This window comes from Pelophylax lessonae (genome assembly GCF_965119305.1).
Source record: "Pelophylax lessonae genome assembly, chromosome: 5".
In the NCBI taxonomy this organism is placed as follows: domain Eukaryota; kingdom Metazoa; phylum Chordata; class Amphibia; order Anura; family Ranidae; genus Pelophylax; species Pelophylax lessonae.
The window spans coordinates 540,725,296-540,751,924 of record NC_138772.1 but is presented as its reverse complement, the minus strand read 5'-3'; the positions used below and the strand labels follow the sequence as shown (position 1 = coordinate 540,751,924).

Here is a 26,629-nt window from a genome sequence, read left to right as displayed (position 1 = left end):
CCCAATTGACATCAGTGAGACTGCCTGCATGGAGATACACAGAACACCTGTGCATCCACATGCAGGTAAACACAGTCCTCGCTGTGGTACACCCTGTGTGAATGAGCACCTAAATCTGCAGCTTTCATTAAAAAATAAAAATGCCTGCTGATTCTGTCATGTAGGTCCTTATTTAAGACGCTTCCTGTTCTAGGGTGACAACGCTTTTTCCCTGCCTCCCATATGCCCTCCTGCATTGTCACATGAACTGTTTCAATATCCACACCGCACATATTGTCATTGTTATCACCATTGATAAACCCATCTTAAAGCGGAACTTCAGTCTGCGTCTCGGGGGGCTCAGCCCCTTCCTCTGGTCCAGGCATAGCCCGTCGGTACACCTGTGCGCATGCACTTGATTTTCTGCCTATGCGCAAAAACAGGGAAAGTTTGGAGCTTTCCTGATAGCCATCTTTGTGCAAGAAACCCCATACATGAGCAGATGGTTGGAGAAACCAGCGCAAAGCAGCATTTCTGTGTTCCTTCCAAGGTAAGATTGTATGTTTTTTACTCCCTGCCCCCCTGCGTGTGCAAAGATGTGCCACAGTGGTTCGGATCTCACAGAGTCCTGCGGCACATCTTTGGACATGCAGGGGGGGCGGGGAGGAAAGAACATAATTCTCGCCTAGGCGAGAGGCTTGGAAGTGCTGCCCAAATAAATGACAAAAAAAAAAAACTACATTAGCAAATGTGTGAATTGGTTAGTAATAACATCTACTTAAAGCTAATCCTCCTGTCTTCCCTTCAGACTCACTTGGTTCTACAGGCTGCTCTCGTACTGAAATTCCTTATTTTTATTTTGATGCACACTGTGTGTAATAGAAGCCCTTTCTTCCCCAGCCTGACTGTCCCTTGCCTACCTGTTTCATTCATTGGTTTTCGCATGTGGGCATACAGTAGGGTGGTTTGCTCTTTTCAGGAAGCCATGCACATCCCCTCCCACCAGCCCTGACCTGCGTTCATTGCATAGAGAATGGTTGTGCTTTGCTGCTTCTCATGCTGTCTGAGTCAACCAACTTAATGAAAATTATGCCCTCCCTGTGAGACTGATAACTTGTCTCATTAGCGGTTAGGCAGGGTCATTGCAGTAGCTAATCTTCCTTGGACTCAAGCAGCCATCAGTGTGAATGGGAGTTTGGGTTTGTGAAGGGGGTGTAATAGCAGTCTAGTATAATAGTAGTCTCATGTAACTTTTTTCTCAAGTCTCGCTGTCTTCTGTGTCTTCTCTTGTTTCCTACCGCACCATGGTATGCCTTGATGTCCATTTTGTGTAGTTATGCCCGCTGCCTCTGACATCTGTGGTTTTGTTTGCAGTTTTAACCATCTCCTTTAGTTAGGCCCTCGGTCTCTGACTATCTCCTGTTGTCAGGCCCTCAGTCTCCGACCATCTCCTGTTGTTAGGCCCTCAGGCTCTGACCATCTTCTGTTGTTAGGCCCTCAGTCTCCGACCATCTCCTGTTGTTAGGCCCTCAGGCTCTGACCATCTCCTGTTGTTAGGCCCTCAGTCTCCGACCATCTCCTGTTGTTAGGCCCTCAGTCTCCGACCATCTCCTGTTGTCAGGCCCTCAGTCTCCGACCATCTCCTGTTGTTAGGCCCTCAGTCTCCAACCATCTCCTGTTGTTAGGCCCTCAGTCTCCGACCATCTCCTGTTGTTAGGCCCTCAGTCTCCGACCATCTCCTGTTGTCAGGCCCTCAGTCTCCGACCATCTCCTGTTGTTAGGCCCTCAGTCTCCGACCATCTCCTGTTGTTAGGCCCTCAGTCTCCGACCATCTCCTGTTGTTAGGCCCTCAGGCTCTGACCATCTCCTGTTGTTAGGCCCTCAGTCTCCGACCATCTCCTGTTGTTAGGCCCTCAGTCTCCAACCATCTCCTGTTGTCAGGCCCTCAGTCTCTGACCATCTACTGTTGTTAGGCCCTCAGTCTCCGACCATCTCCTGTTGTTAGGCCCTCAGTCTCTGACCATCTCTTGTAGTTATACAGTGTGGGAAAAAAGTACTTGATCCTCTGCTGATTTTGTACGTTTGCCCATTGACAAAGCCCATTCTTGTAGTTGGGCTTCAGGTTTGCACACATCTCAGGAGGGATTTTGTCCCACTCCTCTTTGCAGATCCTTTCCAAGTCATTAGGGTTTCGAGGCTGATGTTTGGTAACTTGAACCTTCAGGTCCCTCCACATATTTTCTATAGGATTAAGGTCTGGAGACTTGCTAGGCCACTCCAGGACCTTAATGTACTGCTTCTTGAGCCACTCCTTTGTTGCCTTGGCTGTGTGTTTTGTGTCATTGCCATGCTGGAATACCCATCCACGACCCATTTTCAATGCCCTGGCTGAGGGAAGGAGGTTATATCCAAGATTTGACAGTACATGGCTGTGACATGCGGTAAAGTTGTCCTGTCCCCTTAGCAGAAAAACACCCCCAAAGCATAATGTTTCCACCTCCATATTTGGCGGTGAGGATGGTGTTCTTTGAGGTCAGCATTCCTCCCCCTCCACACGATAAGTTCAGTTGATGTGAAAGAGCTTGATTTTGGTCTCATCTGACTACAACACTTTCACCCAGTTCTCCTCTGAATCATTCAGATGTTCATTAGCAAACTTCAGACAGGCCTGTACATGTGCTTTCTTGAGCAGGGGGACCTTGCGGGCGCTGCAGGATTTAAGTCCTTCTTGGCTTAGTGTATTACCAATTGTTTTCTTGGTGACTATGGTCCCAGCTGCCTTGAGATCATTGACAAGATTCTCTCATGTAGTTCTGGGCTGATTGCTCACCGTTCTCATGATCATTGAAACTCCACAAGCTGAAATCTTGCATGAAGCCCCAGACCGAGGGAGACTGACAGTTATTTTGTGTTTATTCCCTTTGCAAATATTCGCACCAACTGTTGTCACCCTGTCCCAAAGCTGCTTGGCGGTGGTCTTGTAGCCCATTCCAGCTCTGTGTAGGTCTACAATCTTGTCCCTGACATCCTTGGACAGCTCTTTGGTCTTGGACATGGTGGAGAGATTGGACTCTAATTGGTTAATTGCTTCTGTGGACAGGTGTCTTTTATACAAGTAACAAGCTGAGATTAGGAGCACTCCATTTAACAGAGTGCTCCTAATCTCAGCATGTTACTTGAATAGAAGACACCTGGGAGCCAGAAATGTTGCTGATTGCGGATCAAATACTTATTTCACTCATTAAAATGCAAATCAATTTATAACTTTTTTGAAATGCGTTTTTCTGGATATTTTTGTTATTCTGTCTCTCACCGGTAAAATAAACCTCCCAATAAAATGATATACTGATCATTACTTTGTCAGCCGGCAAATTTACAAAATCAGCAGGGGATCAAATACTTTTTTCCCTCACTGTACACCTTGTCTGTGACCATCTTGTAGTTAGGTCTGTGCTCTCTGACAGTCTTCTGTAGAATAACATATAAAAAATATTTTCTGCAATCCCTTGGTGATGTCAGGGGCCACAGTTTGAGGCCCCCCTTATACCTTGAAAGCTTACCGCTACTGCTCAAGTGGCTAATCTGCAAGTTTTTACACTTAATAAATGGCATAATTCAGAATACTGATTTAGTCCTCTATATATAAACACTAATGACAGAATGTCTTCACTTTTAGGTCTGTGAAACTTCTCAATCTACCGATCATCCTGCGACCACAGAAAGTAAAGAACTTGTTGGGCCAGAAATTGTCTACAAAGAGCCCGTTCATATACTCGCCCATCATTGCCCATAACCGCACTGAGGAGAATAGCAAAAAGATTGGTAAGGACCAACTCTGTGTGACTCACTGTTTTCTAGTCTGAGAAAAGGTGACTGTTCTGGGGGCTTTACTAGGGGAGGGCTTTCTGTAGTATCCAAATTCTGTATTTCTCCTCTTATCGCAGAGTATGCTGTCTGAACAATTCTGATAGTGATACTTGGGTAGCTACTGTGTGTGCGTCCATTCCGTTTGCTCTCTTTGCTCTTTCCCTGACCCTCCTTTTATCCCCCCCTCCTCTTCTCCTCTTTTTCTTGCTCCTAGCTTCTTTTCTGTCCTCTCTTCTCTTCTTTCTCTCACCTCTTTTCCTTCCTTTCCTCATTTTCTTTATCCATCCTCTCTACTCTCTGCTCTATTCTTACCCATACACTCTTCCCTTCTTTTCTCTTTTTACCTCTCTATTTCTACACCCATTTCCTCTCATCTTCTCTTCTCTCCTTTCCTCTTCCTTCCTTTCATATCTTTTATTCTCCTCTCTCCCCTTTCCTTTTTTTCTTCTCCTCCCCTCTCCTCTTTGTTTCTCGTTTCTTCTCTTTCCTCCTTGTTTTTCCTCTTTCCTCCTTGATTTTCCTCCTTTCCTCCTTGATTTTCCTCTTTCCTCCTTGATTTTCCTCTTTCCTCGTTTTTCCTCTCTCCTCCTCGTTTCTCCTCTTTTCTCCTGGTTTCTTCTCTTTCCCCCTTGTTTCTCATCTTTCCCCCTTGTTTCTCCTCTTTCCTTCTCGTTTCTCCTCTTTCCTTCTCGTTTCTCCTCTTCCCGCCTCATTTTTCCTCTCTTCCCGCTTCATTTTTCCTCTCTTCCCTCCTTGTTTTTCCTCTCTTCCTTCCTTGTTTTTCCTCTCTCCCCTCCTAGGTTTTTCTCTCTCCCCTCCTCGTTTTTTTCTCTCTCCCCTCCTCGTTTTTTTTCTCTCTTCCCTCCTCGTTTTTTTTCTCTCTTCCCTCCTCGTTTTTTTTTCTCTCTTCCCTCCTCGTTTTTTTCTCTCTTCCCTCCTCGTTTCTCTTCTCTCTTCCCTCCTCGTTTCTCTTCTCTCTTCCCTCCTCGTTTCTCTTCTCTCTTCCCTCCTCGTTTCTCTTCTCTCTTCCCTCCTCATTTCTCTTCTCTCTTCCCTCCTCGTTTCTCTTCTCTCTTCCCTCCTCGTTTCTCTTCTCTCTTCCCTCCTCGTTTCTCTTCTCTCTTCCCTCCTCGTTTCTCTTCTCTCTTCCCTCCTCGTTTCTCTTCTCTCTTCCCTCCTCGTTTCTCTTCTCTCTTCCCTCCTTGTTTCTCTTCTCTTGCCTTTTCCTTTCTACTCTCCTTGTTTCTGCTTTCCTTCCTCCTCCTTTCGTCTCCACTTTCCAATTTTTCTACTCTTTTTTCACTTTTTTCTACACTCTTGCACTCTCTTTTGACCCTGCCGTTTTTTTCTCTCTCCTCTCCCTCTTCCTTCTTTCCATCTTCTCTTTTCTCTGCTCTTCTTTCTCCCCCCTCTTCTTTCCTTGCTTTTCTTCTTTTTTCTTGTTTTATCTCTTCCCTACTTTTTTCCCTTTCCTCTCTTCTCTCATTTTTCTCTTGTATTTCTTCCCTTCTTTTTCCTCTCTTCCCTCCTTTTTGTTCTTGCCCCTCTCCCCTTCTCTTTACCTCTCTCCTCACTTCCTTCTTTTCCTCCTCTCCTCCCTTCTCTCTTCTCCTCTCTCCATTTTTCTTCTCTTGTTTTTTTTCTCGCTTCTCTTACTCTTCACTGTAACGGTGTGCTTGCTCCCTCTTGTTTTTTTTTTCCTCTGTCCCTGATCTGATTCTTACTTTCCTCATCTTCTCACTCTGTTCTTTTATGAAGAAGTCATGGCCCTCTCATATTTTCTTTCATTAGCTGCATTCAGTAGTTCTGAAACTTCTAAGACCAAGACCAAGCAAAACCCAATCAGGAGCTCTAATTAAACTGCCCAACTTTCTCTTATTTCATTTTAACGAGAAAGTAACAATTAGAGCCAAGCAAGTTGCACAATAAAAGCGAGACAGTGCCGCCGCAACGCTGGCTTCATTAAGTGCAAGAACATGGGATCAATAAGGCGGCCTGGGAGAGCAAGGATCGATTGATCATGCCTGATTGATCGGAATAGATAGTGATTTCCAGGAGGTGAACGTAGCAGGGAATTAATAATACAGGAGCCATTAAAAGGAAATAGGTTCTGCAGGATGCGGCTGTAATCTCTGAGCATTTGGATTCTGCCAAATAGCTGGTTTACTGTCAGATAAATTTATTTTAATGCACGCTGGTTAAGAGTTAGTTGCATGTTAAAGTAGAACTCTAGGCAGATGTAATAGCTTGCAAGGGGATGGGTGGCAGACATGGAAAGCATTTAGGTGTGTCGGATGTGAAGATTTTCTTGGAGGTCATAGCTCTTGTGGTCAGCAAGGTAAGGACTCAAAAACAGTCAAGGCATCAAATGACTGGTATCATAACTGATCTTAGGAGCACCACCATGGTAGCTAAGGATGAAACAGAGGCTAAGATGGCAGCTTGCTTGGCTGTAAAAGATAGTAGAGTTTAGTTCTGCTTTAAAGCTGAACTCCGAGAAAAATAAGAAATTCGCTCCTGTGGTTGGGCTGCCCTGCACTGCAAGGGTTACATGCTTGTTTAGGTCTAGCACTTATACTTATCTGATCCTCCCTCCACACTGCTAGACTGGTTGTGTTGTAGTCGATCACCAGAGGCTATTGGATGTGAGGACCTTTCACCGCCAGAACTTAAGGGAGAAGAGGACAGTGCTGACTGCTGGGGGTAAAGGGAGTCCTTTTTTCCTAGACCTAAATGAGCATTTAAATCAGAACTAAACCTACGTTTTAGAAAACTGCAAGCAGGCAGCTCTTTATTGCAGGAGAGACGTGCAATGTCTCTTCTGCAATAATACACGCCTGCTTGCAGTTTTCTATTAAATGTACACTGAGTTGCACATTTGCAACTCGGCTGCATTCCTGGCACACTCCCACTGTGCCTGAACGACTGTCTTCTGTGCGCATTTGTGGAATAACATCGACCCCTGCCAGCCAATCAAGAGGCTAAAAACCCGATGTCCAGGGAGAAGATGTCAGAGGCCAGCAAGGGATGTAACGCCTCATCACTAAAAGGTAGAGGTGAGTACATTGGGGAGTTTAGTTCAGCTTTAACCCTTGCAGTCCAGGAGATCGGCTTTAACTTCCTGTCCTAGAGTCGCAACAGGAAGTGAGAAGAAATCTTTCTAAAGATGAAAGGGGAGATACCCTCTGAGACAATAGACATCAGAACAGATAGCCCCATTGGATTGTTTTACCCCACCTCTTGTTCTGGTGACAACTCCAAAATGTTAGATTTCCTATCACTTTCTATCTTTGAGATGGCAAATCTATCTGGAGGAGACCCAGACAGCAGAAAAAAACCTGAATGGGGTTTAAATCCTAACCAACTGTATCCAACGCTATAAAAAATAGTTTTTGGTTTAGAAACATTTAAACCAAATGCATGGCATGACTGTAACTCTTCTCCTGCCAATAAATTATCTTAATTGTATGATTGCTCTGATGAAGTCTGTTTTTGTGCTCTGCTGTATTAGCTTTCAGCTGCGTGGTAAGTTGCCCATTATCTGTATGAGGCAGGGCTCGCTGCTTGCTGTGGAAGTAAGAATTAAAGTGCATGTAAATACCTATGTGTGACAATCTCTCTAATCCAGTTCCTATGAGATGGACAAACCTCATAAAGTAAAAAATATCTTCCTTTACTTCCCCTTATGGAGCATCTTACATCATGCTTGAGTTGATTGTAGCCGTATTAGTGCACTTGCGACAGAGACAATCGAGTACTGTCCGTGATACTTTTTTTATTTGCACGAAGATACAATTTTTCAGGACAAACTTTCGGGGTATGTAGCCTTCATCAAGATCCAAACAGTACTCTGCCTGTTCTGTTACTTTCTTGCCTCCTGCCTTATGGAGCCAAATCCTCCTTTTTTTGTGTTTCACTCGCAACCCCCTCCCAAACTCTGCAGCTGGAGGGATTCAGCAGCAGAGGTAGTGCTGTCAATCCAGAAAGCAGTGGGCAGGGCTAGGTGTGGCCAGGTGCTGATTAACGAGCTACAGGTTAGTAAATCAGTAGTAACAATGCAGATAGCTACACTGTCCGGTTTTTTGTGGTAGTGAGACCTTGTAGAACACCAACTTCTGGTTCCCCAGGAAGTGGAGTCTAATCCCCAGCCTGCTTCTTCACCAGGGCCCCAATGATGGGGATGGACATGCAGCAAGCTGGAACTAGGTCATGGCCCCCAGGTACAGCCAGCTGACGATACGGAGACCACTCGCATATGCAGAGTACAGATGGCCAGAGACAGAAGAGGATTCAGGAAATGAGCCGAGGTCAGGGTGGGTGTCAGGCAAGCAAAAACGGTAGAAAAAGGCGGTCTTGGTACACGGGAATTCAGACACCGAAAACAAGACATACTAGGCAAACCAGGAGCATAGAGAAACTGGGAAGTCGCTCAGGCAACACAGTCTGCACTGAGCATGTCTTATATAGGAAAGCAAACTGGAGGCACTCCAGGAAGTAATAGAAGGGAAAGGAATATAAACCCACAGTATGGCAGGCAAAGCCCTTAGGTGAAGCCAGAAGCACATGTGAATATAATCACAGACCTTAGCAGAACCACTGCAGCAAGGAGGTAAGAATTTCACATACAAGAAACTGCAGGCTAAACCAAGATATACGACCCCCCGCATTATCTTCTCATCCCACTACAAGCAAGCACAGCCTACATGTGGGTGACAATACTACTTTGTTTTTAGGAGCAGTGCAGCAACGTAGTCACTCCATCACAGAAAGCTACATTAGGTGGCAGGATTAACAAATATTGTTGGGGCATTGTAGGAAATTACTGTAAGTGCTGCGGCAGTTTTTTTTAGGCGGCCATTTGAAAAGTATTTTGTGGGATTTTATTTTATTTTTTTTTCAAATGTCAGAGTTGCTTTATACATTTATGACACCTCCTATGCTTAGCATGCTTTGCAAAATTAGCTTAAACAATTTGTCATACGTGTGGTGTTTAGGGCAGCTGTAGCATGACTGAAACCCCCTCCATGAGAAGCTATGGGAAGTCTTTTCATTTGTGTCTACTCCAGGTATCTCTTGATTTGTAGCCCACACCCCTCTCTCTCTTCTGTGCCTTGACATTTCCATTCCTTTTGATGGATGCTAGGCTGTGTGATATATACCTAGAGATAGTATAATTAATAGACTAAGAGGACACTATAAAATAATATATATATGTATGGCTCCATTGATGGATGGGCTGTCCAGAGGTCGGTAAGAAGCAAGGAAGGTTAGGGAACAATATACAGTTGGCTGTACGATGTTATAGCCTTTGACGTTGCAGAGTGAAACAAGTTTTGGAAAATTTATTGCTGTAAGGGGTGCCTCCACCTAAATGTTAGGCTACGATCACACACTGTGCATGTCAGGAAGATGTGCAAAATATTGCGCTTTCCTGAGCACAGAAAGAAGTCGCCCTTTAGCAGACAAACAGCTGTGCTATTAATAATGAATGCCACCCTCACACATCTGCTCACATGTGGATGTCACTCGTGCTGAAATGCATGGTGGCGTGCAATTTTGCGAAAGGGTCAGGGACTTCCTTTGCACGTGTTCCGTGTGTAAGGTAGCCCATTGAAATGAATGGACTATCCTTCACATTATGCATGGAAACATACCTAAAACGCATACACGATTCATCACCCCTGCATGTTGTAAACAAAGCTCCAAAACTTATGTAAAACCAAAACTTTTTTTCTAGTTTTGGATAGAGAAAAGAGTGGTTTACGCCCATTTTTTGTTGTCTTTGTCCTGTTGGAGGAATTAGCCCTTTATGCCCCATACACACGTGCAGATTATCTGCAGACTTTTGTCTGCAGACTTACCAAAACCATATAATATGAGGTCAAACCTAAACACTTTCAATTTGTATGCAATCCGGCAGGCCCTTGCACTACATAGAAAAGGTAAGTCTGCAGATAATCTGCACGTGTATAAGGGGAATCTGCAGCTGGGCCTGGAGATTTAGAATAGAGACTGCAGGGTAAATGCTTTGCAGAAGCAGGCCACATGTTGGGTCCCAGAGGGCCCCCAACCATCAAGTACTTGCAACAGATATGAAAGGTTGGCCAATACTTTTTAAGCAGAACTAAACTCATTGACTTAACTGTTTCCCAAAACATATACATTCAAGGCATGCCATGAACAATAACTGCCACGGTTGCTTCTGCTCTCAACTGAATTGCCAAGCCATCAAATGACAGGTGTCATAACTAGTCACTTGAGGCACTATGGCAACTGTAGATGAAACCGGTGCTAAGATGGCAGCTTCCTTGGCTGTAAAGGTTAGAAGGGTGTAGTTCTGCTTTAAAGCCAAATTTCAAGGAAAAAAAAATGCTCCCTTGCAGTGGAACTGCCCCCACACTGTAGGAGTTAAATGCTCAGTTAGGTCTAGGGGACTCAAAAAAGCACTTCTTCTTACCCAGTCCTCTGCTTCTGGAGGCTCCCTGAGCGCTGCTAGACAGGTTCCCACCGCCTCTTCTTACCTATGTTTCGGCAGTCGCAGGCCCTCTGACATCACTAACTGCAAAGCAGGGCCCATGGCCTAGGATGACTACAAACTCGGCCACCAGAGGGTAGAGGAGGAGAGGACAGCACTGGCTGCCAGGGGAGATTGGAAATTGGTAATTGCAAGTTCTGTTTCTGGCCCCCTAGACCTAAATGAGCATTTAACCCTTGCAGCAGATAATTTATGGATAGGCTTTAACGCAGGGGTCTCAAAACTGGTGGCCCTCCAGCTGTTGCAGAACTACAATTCCCATGAGGCATTGCAAAGCTGACAGTTACAAGCATGACTCCCATAGGCAGAGGCATAATGGGATTTGTAGTTCTGCAACAGCTGGAGGGCTGCCAGTTGGAGACCCCTGCTTTAACTTCTTGTTCTGGTCATGCAACAGGAAGTGAGAAGAAATCTCTCTGAAATGAGGGAATTCTCTTCTTAGAACAAGTGTTTCCAATGGATGGTTTTCAACCACCTCTTCTGTTGACAATTCTTAGGGGATAGTGAATCTACCTAGCAGAGACATGGATATGAATAAAAACTCAAATTACATAGTTACAATGTTAGTCAGGTTGAAAAAAGACACAAGTCCATCTGGCTCAACCAATAAAAAAAAAAAAAAACAACATACCAGTAATGAAAACCCAACCATACAATCCCATATACACAATCCTATACCCGCAGTTGAGGTTCAAATCCCTACCTACTATATCCGACACATAAAGTTTTTGGTTTAAAAACGCTTTAACTGATTGCCTAGCATGACTGTAACTCATCTCCTGCCAACAAAAAGGGGCTTTAATTGCATATAATTGTACATATCCAATGGTGTGTTTTTGTGTTCCTCTGTGGTTGTCTTCCAGTTTCTTGCTGCCGTGTCCCTTTCAGCTGAGGAGTAAATTGCCCATTACCCGTGTTTCCAAACGCATTACATACAATATATATTTTACAGCCCTCTGGACTGCCTTTAGGACAGGGAGAAATATGTTGCTAGGAACAGGCATTTTATTTTAGTAATAAAGTTCACTCACGAGCCTGACCACTCTGGGCCAACCACTCCGATGGTCATCCTGTAATGAAATTACTTTAGTGTTTACTTCATTACCCGTCGAGGTCATGAGCCCAAACAACCTTCTTGCGAATAGATTTGTGCATGGCAGAGGACACGATCAGCCATTCTCTTGTCTAACTTTTTGTTTTATTTCTTGCCCAAACAACATGAGGAATTGAGCCTTAAGGGGCCTTGGAGATCTCACAAAGGCATTCGAAGCCCAGGAGCCAAATTTGGCCTCGTACTCGGGCAGCACACTCGTATATTTCCCTGTCCCCTCTTCCAACATCAACCCCGGAGATCAATAATTGAATTTGTTTCTTCAGCCTTTAGTCATCGGTCTGTCATGCTTCTGTCGTTCCTCGTCTGTATTAATTAATAATTAGCGGTGGCAGCCAAAATTATTTAGCAGTGTTGACATCAAACAGCGGCTCTGACCTGTCTGGGTTTACAGCTTGTTTTAAATTAATGTACCCGCTGCAGCAGCTGCAATGATAGAAACAGAGGCCAAAAGCACGTGTTTATGTGTGAAGAAAATACAAAACTACTTGTGGCTTGCTGTTGAGAATACGTTTTTCTCTATATGGGCTAGTGTTACAAGATAAGCGCTGTCAGGGAAGGCTTGCCCATGCACAAAATGGTGCATCAGAGCACATATGGGTGCGCAGGAAAGCAAATGGCTGAGCATGTGTGTGCAGGGTTATGCTCGCACACACGCCTGTCACTAATACTGGTGCAACACGCACTATTTAAATAGAGCTGCTGAATCGGTTTCTTTCTGTTTGGTCTTTAGCGTTTTCTGTGGTACCTGGCAACCTTTTCTTGTGCTTAACTATTAGTTGCTGACCTGGACTGCCTCTGATCACTTCTGAACTCCTCCTGCACAGACCCCGGACTGTCTCTGGACTTCGTCTCTACCTGTTGCTTGTTCCTAAATTGTCCTACTGCTGTCGACTTCGCCCTAAACCTGACTACTCTACTGTCTCCTGTCTTGTACCTGATCCATCCATCAGTTACCGACCCAGCTAGCCTGACCTTGCTTACCTGCTATTGCTTGTCTACCAAGTGCTTAATGATCAGCCATCTGCCAGTCAGGTACCCGCCTGCCAGCTTCAAACCTGCTGACCATCCATTTGCCGGTCAAGTGCCTGCTGACTGTCCACCTGATCCCAACCAGTGATCACCAAGCTCGCCAGTCCTGTCGAGTACCAGCCGCTATCAGCTGGTCCTGTCATCTGGCTTGACTCCATGGACTCACTGGCCACCTACCTGCACCAGCCGCTGGATAAAACAAACAGGCACTTGTGCCACTCCGTGTCCTTGCGCCTCCTGTTACATTATCAGGAGGCCTTGAGCTGGAGGTGTAAGAGAGGCCTTTTTCATAGCGTAAGGCTCCACTACCAGTTATGTGACATTCGCACCTGCTCTGAGCTCGAATGGCTATAGAGGTTCATGTCAACCCATGCGTGCTTCCATAATACTCTGTGACCATTCCCTGTCCTTAACCGAGACCTGACATGTCGTGGCTGTTTGCAGTATGTCACACTTGTCAGGTCATGGCCTTCTGGCTATGACTGGTTGTACATGTTAGTGCCATGCCTTAGCATGCAGTGCTGGCATCTCTGAGACTGGGTGTGCTCACAGGCCTTGAAGAATATTTAACCGCCTTTCTTTATGGTGGCTGATGCTGTGTCTTCTTGCTAGCTACCTTGTACACTAGATTCCTGTTGTTCCCGTCTCACCTGTTTCTGAGCTGGGGTGTCTGATCTTGCTCATATCTCCCGCCCCCATTGTAAACTCTGCCTGTTCTATTACTTTCTTGCCTCCTGCTTGCCTTGACCACAGCTGGGATACTTACCAATATCATCTCTTCCGCCTTCCTCAACCTTTGCCTGGAGACTGATTATGCTTTTGCCTGTCACTTGCATTGACTTCTGCTTATGTTCTGACCACCTGCTATTTCGTACCCTAAGTCCGCATCATAGTCCTGTTCCTGGGACCCCCTTGGTGGGGTCAACCTGGTTATGGCTTGCAGCTAAGTGGCCTGGAGGCCACTAGGCTTGGGGTGCACTGGTGAACACAGACTTATTCCTTAGACCTCTTTCATCTTTGATCCTGCATCTTTCATCAGCCCATGTTACCTGCCAGGGGTGTCATACCTGACAGGTGGGTAATGTGCCGTATTTCAATTGTGAATGTGTTGCATTTAGGCAGCCCGTTCATTTTGATTAGGCTTCCAGTGTGTTCCAAAGCATATCCTAAAGCCCATTTGATGCTTTGTTTTTTTTTTTTTTTTGTTACTGTAATGTAGTCAGGCTGGATGAATGAGACCATTTTTTCCTGTACTATTGAGCTGCAACAGTGGTTAAAATGCCCTGTGCTGGCAACATGATGGATATCCTGACTGCTGCACAGCACAGAATTCAGCGGTGTGACGCACACCTTGCACAGTGCTCCAATCACAATAGGTTGAGTGCTGTGGAGGGGGTGTCGGACCACTGGAGATCCAAACTACAATGCATACAAAGTTTACATCTGTGTGCGGCTTGCTAAAATGGATTGCTTAGGTATGTTGGGTTGCCATTCAGCACAAAGGTCCCTACAACATTCACCTTGATTGTTAGAGTAAAAAAAACACATTACCGTAATAGATTGGATGGGCCCTTGGATTTGACAACACCTGTGTATTGTGCGGACCTACCTAAACTATGTAATAATCTTATAGCTAAACATGTAGGTCTTTGCTGTACATTGTTGCTAAATATTAAAGAGATTGTACAAGAAGATTATATTATGTGGCATTCTTTAGGTCTTCTGTTAAATAAGAAGTCTCATTTCTTATTACCCCAAGGAACAAAGTACATGTGGTGTCAAAGGCTAGCTACATGATTGCACAGGAAAACTCCCATTCCACCCCCCTACATCTATGGCCGTACTACAACACAGGTAGCAAGGAGATGGCTGCATTGATAGCCAGCACGTTTCTTTGGCTCCAGGCACTCTTTAAAGACAAGCTCAGGCAAGGGGAATGCATAGGGGGTGGGGAGGTTGGGTTGTGTCATTCCCCTGTCCCTATGCATTCCTCTTGCTGGCTCTGGTCTCAGACTGGTTCTTGGAGCCTGAGATAAAGTGCCAGCTATCAATACATCAATAATAATATTCCCAAAAAGTGCAGCGCTAAACTTAAAAGTTAATCATAAATGCAGTGACAGAAAAAAATCATACAAATGGCATTATAAAAATGACATATAAATAGATATAAAGTGTCTAAACGTCCCAAAGAAAGTCCAAAGATAAAAAAATCCAAGTGGGTGAATGTGATGAACAATCCTCCCTCCTGTGACACCCAGGGAATGTGTAAGGTGGGGACACCACAGTGCACTAATAAGGGTAGCAGCTTACCAAAAAGCCATGGCTACTCAACTTAATGAGAAAGCCTCGCCAGATAAAGCATGTCTCAGGGAATCCGAGAAAACCATATGTTGCGCCGTAGAAAAATTAATCCTCAAAGGAGCTCCATAGTGGTCAGATGAATATATTGGAGAAAATTGTACAAAAGACCATAGCGTAATCCCATAGGTGATAATAATGCTATTTATTAAAGAAAATTACTCACATGGATGTAGCACATATAAGACGGTAGCTGGAGATTCAATAGCGGCGTCCCGCAAGTAACTCGACAGCATAAGCAAGCTTCCGGCTCGGAGAAGGGACGTGTGGACGTTGCGTCTGGAGTCGCCAACGTTTCGTCATCCAAAGATGTCGTCTGGGCAATACATCAATGTCTCCCTTGTTAGCTCAGCTGCGTTGTTAGATGTCTGTTGGGACAGCTATGTCCAGTCCAATCATGTAGCTAACCTTTCACAACCCTTAGGAAGGTGGGATAAATTACTACATGTACTTTGTCCCCTGGGGGGATAGAACACTATAATATAAAAGAAATGAGACTTATTCTTTAACAGAGCCAACGATACATGACGTTTGGCAAGGTTCTTTTTGCCAACGAGAGGTACCCAGTAGTATGAAGGTGCAATGATGTAATGTATAGCACGCAACAAATAAAAAAAATTTAGCAGCAAAGATCTTTGTTTTTAAATGACTCAAGCAGGTTGCAAATCTTTTGCTGTCTCCTTTAATGACGTGACATAGAAAGCTGTTCCAATTTTTTTATACAGAGGCCTAATTACAGTTTTCCATCTTGAGCCCATTGCTCTATTTGGGACACGTTTATTATTTTTATGACATGTTTGTTATTTTGTATCTGCTGAAACTGGTTATCTTTTTGACATCACTCAAGGAGCCATTAAACCGAGCAGTTAGAGCAAAGCATGATGAAGCAAAATGCATTTATGGATTGGTTAAGGGAAACAACTTTGTTACCGAAGGGATTGTTTGAACAGAGCGCGGTGTAATGACGCGGAAAGATGAGCTGACTGGAGCAGCGTGATTTGTTGTTCGCTATCTATAGTGTGTCTGTGCCGGGGCGCTGAGGGGTCTTGTCATTAAACAACGTTCTAAGACGCCATGAAATTCTATGGCTTGTTAAATTGGCATTGGGGAGGGTGTCATATCTTGAGTGGTAATGGAAGCAGATTTTCAGCTTAGACAGAAATCACCAGTACTTGTATCAGGCTATGTCTGCCTGCTGCATTTTTGTTTTTAAAGCCCCAGCTTTGGAAACCCCTTTTTGAGCCCGTTGCACTTTGGCCTTTCTCTGCGGTTAAACCGCACTGCCTCACCACAGGGAATCAGACGTTCAGGTCTGAAGTCAGTTGGAGTGGTTCACGTCACTCTCAGGATTAGAAGGTCCTTGCCTCTCTGCTGCATTTATCCGTGCCCTCATACTCCATAGTAATGATAGTAGATGTAAACCCTGCTCATGTAAGCCTTCAGTACCGCTCTAAGGTCATGCCATTGCAAGCATACCAACCGTGTGTGCACGCTTTCTCTGGGATCTATTTCCTCCCACACAAGTCAGTGTATGAGTTAAGCTGTATACCACTGTTCTTTAAAGATAAAATCTTTATTGTTCCAGCACGTTAGAGAGCACTCCATACTGACGTGTTTCGTCCAATACTGATGCTTAAAGTGGTAGTAAAGGCTTTTGCTTTACTTGTACCTATAGGTAGGCTTACGATGAGGCTTACCTTTAGGTACATTGAATATCTCCTAAGCGTACATTGTTTGAGATATTCACATCAGCAATAGTCGAGGACATCACCCGCGCATGCAGTATGCCGTAGAATGCAAAGAGCCATGCTGAGGCCGTCGTCACGGCTCCAGCCACTCAAACGGCTGAAGCCTGTGAACCCGGAAGAAAGACTGGGTGAAGATAGAAGCGCTGGGGGAGTCATGACAGAGCTGCGTTGGAGGGCTTTGTTTGCAGGTAAGCCTGTCATAATGTACTAGTATGCTGTCCACACTAGCACATTTTGGCATAACTCTGCAGGGGGCGCAATTTCTTTTGGGGCTGTTCTAGTATGCTGTCCATACTAGTATATTTTGGCATAACTCTGCAGGGGGCGCAATTTCTTTTGGGGCTGTTTACTACCACTTTAATCATAGTACAGGATAGTTCCATTGTTGTGGTGGGCTAAATAAAAGGGCACCCCATCCTAGTTCTAGAAGGACTGCTGACAATTTAAAATAGAATGGACTTTTAAGGTGCCCAAGGACTACACACTTCTTATCAACAATCTATACCATTTTTTTAACACAATTTAAAAAAGTTTTTTTACTGTATCTTAAATAGCCATTTTGGTTAATATAATTCCCTTCTATTCAGGAAATCCCTAGACACAGTCCCTGGATATCATAAAGACTGGCACAGACAGATTTAGCAAAAGTGTCTCTCATGCATTTGAAAAGTGGTGCAGCATGTGCTAAATTCGTGTATCTCTCTAGAACTTGTACTTGTGCATTCAGCGCCACTTTTAGGATGCACGTGAGACACTTTCACACAATCTGTTTGTGCCAGTTTCTCTCTATACAGCAAAAGTGAGTTGGACTCATCTAGATCAGTGGTCCTCAACCCTGGCCTACAGGGCCCACTAACAGGCCAGATTTTCAAGATAACTGAAATACATCCCAGGTGATACAATTTGCTGCTCAGTGATTGCAGTACTCTAGTCTGCATCTCCCCAAGGTAATACTTAAAATCTGGCCTGTTAGTGGGCCCTGTAGGCCAGGGTTGAGGACCACTGATCTAGATGAATGCAGCATCAATCCGATGCTGCATCTGTCCCCTGATGCATAGTTCTTCCCCTCAATTCTAAGCAGAGAGCCATGACTGTCAGCAGCTCTCTGCTGTCTCTCCAGTGCTCACTAGAGCGCTGGGCTTGGGAGTGGGCGAGAGCGAATCGCTGAGAGGCTGAGCCAGGTGCCCATCTAGGCTTCATATGGTTAGGATCTTTCTAGAGATGCAAACAAAGGGCAACTGCCCCAACCTCTAACTGACCTTTAACCAGAGTTGTATAAAGTACTCGAAACCCATACTTGAGTAAAAGTACAAGTGCTCGATCAAAAAGTGACTTGAGTAGAAGTGGAAGTGCTCGATCAAAAAGTGACTTGAGTAGAAGTACTAAAGTATTCAACATTTTTTGTACTTAAGTATTGCAAGTAGATTTTTTTTCAAATCTTGCTACTCAAGTACTGAAAGTAAAAGTACAAGTACTGTGTTATGTATTTATTAAAGAAAGAAGTCAAAAGTTTAAGAGCCCGTTCACACTGGGGCGACCTGTCAGGCGATCTGGTCGCCTGACAGGTCGCCGTAGGTCGCCTTCCATAGAGAAGCTGCGGACCCGTTCTAATAGGAGCGACACAAGTCGCTCCAACTTAGAAAAAGGGTCCGGCGCTTCTTTGGGGCGCCCCGGAGCGACCTGCATAGACTTCAATGATATGAAGTCCGTGCCGGCCGCTCCAAGGTCGCGGTGCGAGCAGCGCGCCGCGACTTCACAGGTCCCCCCGGGAAGTAGCGTCGCCCCAGTGTGAATGGGGTCTGAACATCATATTGTTTTTTATTATTTCAGCAGCTTTTATTTATACATACAGTAGCATTTATTTTCGTATGCGCTGATAATACACGTTTTGAGCTTCATGAAACCTGCCATCTACTGTTCTGGCAGTGGTCATTTTTATAATTGTAACGAGTAACTATGCAGCACAAAAAAAAAATATCGGAGTAGAAGTATTGAAATCATTGAAAAAATGTAGTGAAGTAAAAGTGGAATTAGGAGAAAAAAATTCTACTCCAGGAAAGTACAGATACCGCCTTTCGGTACTTAAGTACAGTAGTGAAGTAGTTCTAATTAGTTACTATACATCTCTGCCTTTAACAGCAAGGAGCACATGGAAGGGTGAAGCATGTCAAACAACACAACAAAGAAAAATTCCCAGCTGAACCTGCCAGCCTGCAACAGAACGAATTGTCCTAACAGTTCACGTTAAAAACTGGTTTAGTTTGCACACATTTGCAAATATATGCATAAGCTGCAGAGGCCTTGTCACGGCACCCCAGTATTGTCTGCAGTCCTACCTCTATAATTTGGAGAACCTCCATAGTAGGAGCTATGGACCTGCTCAGTGATGCCAGCCAACAGAGGGCTTCAGCCCGCTGTCGGCTGAAAACAGATCACAGGAGCGACGAACAAACTGCACTTCTGTGATCCACAGGAGAAGTGTAGTCAGGAAAGCTTAGGCTATACTCCTCCTCTAATTAGCTCCACTTTTATAAAATATGAACTGCTGGCATTTTATTTTGAATTTGGCGCATTTTGAACTACCTGCATTTGGTGCATGAGTCGCTGTCACAACCAAAAGTGTTGCGCATGCTACATGAATGTGTCACAATACATTACCAAGAGTGGAACTTTAGGCAATAAAAAAAAAATTTGAATGAAGAAGTCACATGCATTAAAGCTTCTTACCTGCATGTCCGCCCTTGCCCAGTGTGCCGCACACTCTCAGCTCCCTGTTGAAATTCGGCAGTGCCGAATTTGACTTTACTCCCGTGCACATTCCTGCTTGGCCAATGAAAGCGGAAGCCGCCCCCCCCCCGAAGATTTCAGCGGCTAGGGGGGGGGGGGGAGGTGGCGGAGCTCTGGGACACTGCATTGCTGGAGCCGAGGAGAATATAGAGCTTTAATGCCAGAAAGTGGATCAGCTGCTTTATTGAATTCCCCCTAGTATTTTACAACATATAATATAGATAATAAAATAACCTACATAAAATAAAAAATAAGCAGCTAAACACAAATGTGGTATACCAAACCAGCATAAAACATATATAAAACAAAAAGTGTAGAGGGTTAGACCTCTGAAATGCGTAGAAACAGCGTTTAATACATATATATGGGCATTACATATTCAATTTGAATACATGTTGTAAAATAAAACTAAAAGTGTAGCGCACTAGCAGCAATAAATGTTTGTAAACAGGTATCATAAAAATTAAAGTCCAAAAAGACGATCATATGTATCAAATCCGTCCATGAAGGTGCATCAATAGATCACTCGTGAGACACCGCCACCACCAGAGAGATTGAAAACTCACCAGATGTTGTTGCTACTACTTCAGTAGCACAAGAGCCTTAAATGTAAAATGCCAGGATCAACTCTGGATGCCAATGGAAGAAGTGAACTACCACAACAGTATCCAGATGGAACGTTGCTGGCGACCCAGAATCGCACAGCAGCAGGGACGTCAAATGCCAAAAGAATGCCCTGTCCCGTTTCGTCCTAATGGGTCGCCAGGAGCGTTCCATCTGGATACTGTTGTGGTGGTTCACTTCTACCATTGGCATCCAGAGTTGATCCTGGCATATTACATTTAAGGCTCATGTGCTACTGTAGTGATAGAAACAACATCTGGTGAGTTTTCAATCTCTCTGGTGGTGGCGGTGTCTCACTAGTGATCTATTGATGCACCTTCATGGACGGATTTGATACATATGATGGTCTTTTTGGACTTTAATTTTTATGATACCTGTTTATAGACATTTATTGCTGCTAGTGCTCTACACTTTTTGTTTTATTTTACAATCGAATATGTAATGCCCATATATGTATTAAACATTGTCTCTACGCATTTCAGAGGTCTAACTTACTCCCTCTGGAGGATAGGGTGTGCACAACAATTCTGCAAATATATATATATATATATATATATATAACTATTAGTCATAAATAGTACACAGTGTTTTTTTTTGGCATCTTAAAGAAACACAGACTACACTTTAAAAAAGTACTCACTAGATCAGTGTTTCCCAACTTTATTTTAGTCAAGGCACCCTTTACAATTATTGACAATCTCGAGGCACCCTCCAAAATTATGAACAGTCTCAAGGCACCCCATTCTAAAATGTAAAAGCTATTCTAATTGTTTTACATAATGCAGCAACATCCACACACGTAGGACACCCAATGTTAGAGGTGATATATTCTTCCAAAGCAAATATACTTTTGCAAACTGGTACTGACTAGTATTCCAGTGTTTCTCTTCTCCCTCAGTTTTTCTCCATCACTCAGCTAATGTCACCCCAATGCTAATGGAGAGGGGCAGGGGAGGGTCAAACATGGATACTATGCAGGCAACTGACATCCTTCCAATCAACTAATGATGTCATTGGTCCTTAGGAGGTCGGCAGATAGATCATAATGGTGCACAGTGAAAACCTGTGGCTTAGTTTAACTATAAGGAAGACTTCAACCACCCCCCTGGCTTGTATCCAGTTTTTTGGGCACTTAATAGGTATTTTGCCAAGGCACCCCTGAAGAAACCTGAGGCTGCAAGAGCAAAAGGCTGCTCTAGACCAGTGTTTCTCAACTCCGGTCCTCGGGGCCCACTAACAGGCCAGATTTTAAGTATTACCTTGGGGAGATGCAAACTAGAATACTGCAATCACTGAGCAGCAAATGAGATCACCTGTGATGTATTTCAGTTATCTTGCAAACCTGGCCTGTTAGTGGGCCCTGAGGACCGGAGTTGAGAAACACTGCTCTAGACTCATGCCTAGAGTTCTGTACAGACCAAAGCTACTCTATGGATCCCCCAATGTGAGTTCAGGGGCATATTTAGGGAGCAAACAGGGGTGGTGGGGTTGTAACTTTGAGCCATGTATTGCAAGGGTGCTTTATGATTTTGCCCTGTAGGAGGTGAAAAGCATCAGAGGAGGTGCTAATGTGGAGTGTTCTGATGTGTTGGGACTAAAAAGCAGATTTTTTTTTTTAGCTTTTTGGAACAGCGGTGTGTAGCTTTATTCATATGCTGAGAGGGAAACTCTCACAGGGCTCTTTCAAATGGGGGGTGGTAAAAACAGGCATTTGAGCGATCTGGGGATTTCGTGCTCTCTCTCCCTCGCTTGTCTTGATATGTAGTCCTTTATATGCCTTGTAGCCTCTTCACCACCTCAATTCCTCCCTCTTATCCTTCTGCTCTCCTTCTTCCTTATCGCCTTCCTTCGTTTTCCTTTTCTTTTCTTGACCGTTTCCCTTCTTCTCCATTTTCTGGGTTTCCTTTATTTTTATTTATTTTTTTTATTCTGATTCTTACCATTTAATGGCAGTCCTACAATATTATTGCACTTGGTGTCTGCCACGACACACTTGGGCTGGCACAGGGGATCATCCCTGAGACGAGCAGTCCAAGTCGGTGGGCAAGTCCTGGATGAGGATTTCCTCTGTTTGGCCAATGGGCACACTCTATCTATTGTGTGTTCTTGCCCACTGTTTAAGTGACTACTTTATTGTTATGACACTTGCTTATATGTGTTTTATCTCTGTAACTGTCTTATGTTTTGGACTGTTATGTATAATCCTTTGTTTAATAAGTAAGGCTACGTTCACATCTTGGCGTTGCTATTACAGGCGTTTTTATGGGTGTTTTTTCAGGCGTTTTTATGGGCATTTTTGCAGGCGTTTTACAGGCGTTTTTTGTGCAGGCGTTTTTAGATTGAATAGAGACCAATGGAAAATGCCTGTAATCTGCCCAAAAAGAAGCTCATGTACTTTTTTGAGCGTTGGGTGTTTTGCTCACAGCGTCAAAACGCTCAGATGTGAACAGGGGCCATTGAAATGAATAGGATTTGTCTTGTTGAGCGTTTTGAGAGCTGATCCTAGAGCAGAAAAACTCCCCCAAAACGCCTACATGTGAACGGAGCCTAAATGAAGATTGTAAAAAAAAAACAGGCATTTGAGCCGTGGTTTTGCTGTCCACCTAAATTCTAACATTAAAGTTGGATGAGGCTGTACACATGCCATGGCTGCAATGCTGACCATTTTAACTTTTGCAATCCGATGTACTAATGACAGGGCCACTTTAATGAAAGGCTGCTTTTACATGTTCCTGGAGTTCTTATTGCTTTAAACTGACTCGTGTTTTTTCTTTATTCAGAATTCCAGTGGGTACAGGGAGATGTGTGTGAAGTCCAGCTGATGGTTTACAATCCTATGCCCTTCGAACTACGGGTAGAGACCATGGTGAGTTTCTGTTGCAAATACCATAAATGGTATTATCCACTTAAGCCTCGGAGGATTTGGCTGCTCAAAGACCAGGGCCTATTTTGCGATTCAGCACTGCGTGATTTTAACATACAATTGCGCGGTCGTGCGACGCTGTACCCAAATGAAATTGATGTCCTTTTTTTCCCCACAAGCAGAGCTTTCTTTTGGTGATATTTGATCACCTGTGAGATTTTTACTTTTTGTGCTATAAACAAAAAAACAGCGACCATTTTGAAAAAATAACAATATTTTTCACATTTTTTTATATGAAATTCTCAAAAAAAAATGTAAAAATCAAAATTTTCTAACATTTTAGGCCAATTTGTTTTCTGTTACATATTTTTGGAAAAAAAAAATCGCAATAAGCAGATTTTGATTGGTTTGCGCAAATGTTATTGCGTTTACTAACTACGGGAAAGATTTATGTCATTTTTTATTGTTTTTTTTTTAACTAATGGCGGCGATCTGCGTTTTTTTTTTTTTTTTTGCGGGACTGCGACATTGTGGCGGACAGATCGGACCACTGACTGATATTTTTGACACTTTTGGGGTGACATTACTACAGTAATCAGTGCTATACATATGTACTGTTAATGTAAAAATGACACTGGCAGTGAAGGGGTTAACTTTATTAGAGATCCAGGGGTTAAGTGTGTCCCTAGGGGTGTGCTTCTAACTGTCAAGGGGCGTGGCTTGTGATGTAACCACAGAGACATACAATCCTACATAGCAGGACCGTATAATCTCTGCAGTTACACAGGGGAGAATGACAGGCGGCTTTGTTTACATCTGCCGTCTGCCTTTCTCCCTCTCCAGCAGGAGATCGCGAGTGACCGGCGGACATCGGAGCCACCGGTCACTCGTAGGGGGATGTCAGGGAACAAGCGGGGGCGGGAGCGTGCCTCCGGCGGCGCGTGCCCGCCCCCTATTGACTTGTGGGCGAGTGACGTACCGGTACGTCACTTTGCCCAGGAGGGGCTGACCGCCGCAGTATACGTACTTGCGGCGGTCGGCAAGTGGTTAATGTGGTACAAAAAATTACTTTTTTTTATTTTCAATAATTTTATTGAATTGAAAGTATAGTAAAACAGCAAATATGCCGATGCAGGGGAAGGTAAACCTTGCAGAAAGCATTCACACCCCTTTAGGTGAACATAGACTTGAAGCTGTACAATATGGTAGACCAGGATTCTACCGACGAGTCCTTTAACACTCTGTTAACACTGAAGGGGGCAGAATATCCCGAATCCACGTTTTCCCCTCAACCACTTCAGCCCCGGAAGGTTTCACCCCCTGCCTGACCAGGCCATTTTTTTTTGCATTACGGCACTGCGTTATTTTAACTGACAATTGCGCGGTCGTTTGACACTGTATGCAAATAAAATTGATGTCCTTTTTTTCCCCACAAATAGAGCTTTCTTTTGGTGGTATTTTATCATCTCTGCGGTTTTTATTTTTTGTGCTATAAACAAAAAAAGAGCGACAATTTTGAAAAAAAAAATATATATATTTTTTACTTTCTGCTATAAAACACTTTCAATAAAAAAAAAAAAAAAAATTGAATTCTTTATCATTTTAGGCCAATTTTTATTCTGCTACATATTTTTGTTAAAAAAATCCCCTAAACGCGGTTATTATTTGGTTTGTGCAAACGTTATAGCGTTTACAAACTATGGGATAGATTTATGGACTTTTTATTGTTTTTATTAGTAATGGCGGTGATTAGTGTTTTTTAAGCAGGACTGCTACATTGCGGAAGACAAATCTGACACTAAGTGACACTTTTTGGGGACCAGTGACACCAATACAGTGATCAGTGCAAAATAATATGCGCTGTAACTGTATAAATGGCACTGGCAGGGAAGGGGTTAACATCAGGGGTGATCAAGGGTTAAGTGTGCTCCTAAATTGTGCTTACTAACTGTGGGGGGGAATGGACTGCCTGCAGGAAGAGAGAGATCCTGTGTTCCTGATTAGTAGGAACACACAATCTCTCTCTTCCTGTATGACAGAACAGCCGTCTGCCTTGTTTACATAGGCAGACCACCGTTCTGTCATTCTCCTCAATGATCGCAGGTGGCCAGCCGCCATCGTGGCCACCGGACCCACTGATTGGCTCCTGCTTTTCCTAATCTCAAAGCCCCCTAGGACCCTTCAACCAAATCACCTACAGGTATGTGATTTTGCACTTAAGGGCCACCGTGCCGCAGTAAATGTACGTGGGGTGGTCCTTAAGTGGTTAAGATTTATGCCAGGAATAAGGTCAGTTTAGTAGGGTGAGAGTAGCCGGGCATAGCAGGAGAGGAGAGCTAAAGTAAAAAAAGAAAAGGGAAATAGGAGGTCCCCAAAGAGTTAGGGAGGCCATAGATGGTGCGAAGTTCTTTCCTGCAACCTGCAAGGGAAGCTGTCTCTGCCGGGAGAAGACAGTGATTATTGCTAGCAGCTATAGCAGCCCCTAGTAATATTCTCACGTAAATCCTGCAGGCTGGTCGATCGATTAACTTGGTACTTTCAGCCTGCCTATACACGGTTCGAATCTTGACCGGTCCCTGCTGAACCGGCCGAGATTCGAACCATCGCTGCTGTTATTTTATGTTTTGTGCTACAGATAGCTGATTATCTCTGAGAGCAGGGCTGTTTCAGTTTTACATAGGCTGCCAAAAAGCATGCAGACAGTGTTGGGCTTGCATGGGTCCTTTCACACAGGCTTTCTGCCCGGTGGACTCTGTTTTGCTCAGCGGGGGATCGATCCGCTGATCCCTGCTGAGCAGGCGGATGACGGGTCTGTCTCCATTCACTGTTAGAGCCCCACTCTCTTCTATGGGAGATCGGATGAAAACGCACTGCCTGCCCGCTTTCTATTCAGTCCTCCAGAGGAATGAAAAATAGGGTTTCCACTTGTCTGGATTTCACAGACAGGATCGGATTGGATAGCTGCGGGTGTCAGCGGAGATATCACATCCGCTGCTCCATAGAGGTACATGAAGCATCCGATCAGGTCCGCCTGAAAAACTGACAGGCAGACCGGATCGGAAAGCCCGTGTGAAAGGGGCCTTAGAGATACCTCCATGCTTTTATGCAATTGAAAACACAATGTAACAGTTTATAATCTTGGTTAAAAATTAGTTTTCTTTTAATGGAAATTATTTCTTGATTGTGGTTAGTATTTAAAATAACCATTAAAAAAAAAAAAAATCCTGCTCACATAAATGTGATTTTATGAGCTTTGCATTTATTACCAACAAATGTCTAATTTCCCAGTACTTTGAGATGTTTCAATCATGTAAAAATGGATATTAGTAGACTAAATTAAATTTTTTTAATGTAATATTTGGGAGTCAACACATTTAACCACTTAAGCCCCGGAAGATTTTACCCCCTTCCTGACCAGGGGGTTTTTTGTGATTTTTTTACTGCGTGATTTAACGGACAATTGCGCGGTCAAGCGACGCTGTACCTAAACGAATTTCACGTCCTTATTTTCCCACAAACAGAGCTTTCTTTTGGTGGTATTTGATCACCTGTGCGATTTTTTGATCATGCGCTATAAACAAAAAAAGAGCGTAATTTTTGCAAAAATAACTATATTTTTCACTTTTTTTTTTATATGAAATTCCCCCAAAAAAATGTAAAAATCAAAATTTTTTAACATTTTCGGCCAAATTGTTTTATGCTACATATTTTTGGTAAACAAAATC

General features: G+C 43.9%; 1 protein-coding gene across 1 annotated transcript in view; it reads left to right on the top strand.

Moving 5' to 3' along the window:
- TRAPPC9 (trafficking protein particle complex subunit 9) overlaps nucleotides 1–26,629 on the top strand; it is a gene marked incomplete at its 5' end in the record, with an annotated part of 911,701 nt that overhangs the window by 113,586 nt on the left and 771,486 nt on the right. The window contains 2 exons of the mRNA XM_082257414.1: nucleotides 3,656–3,801; nucleotides 22,822–22,907. Of these exons, the coding sequence (XP_082113540.1) occupies nucleotides 3,656–3,801; nucleotides 22,822–22,907 (232 nt within the window). The remainder of the gene's footprint in view (nucleotides 1–3,655; nucleotides 3,802–22,821; nucleotides 22,908–26,629) is intronic.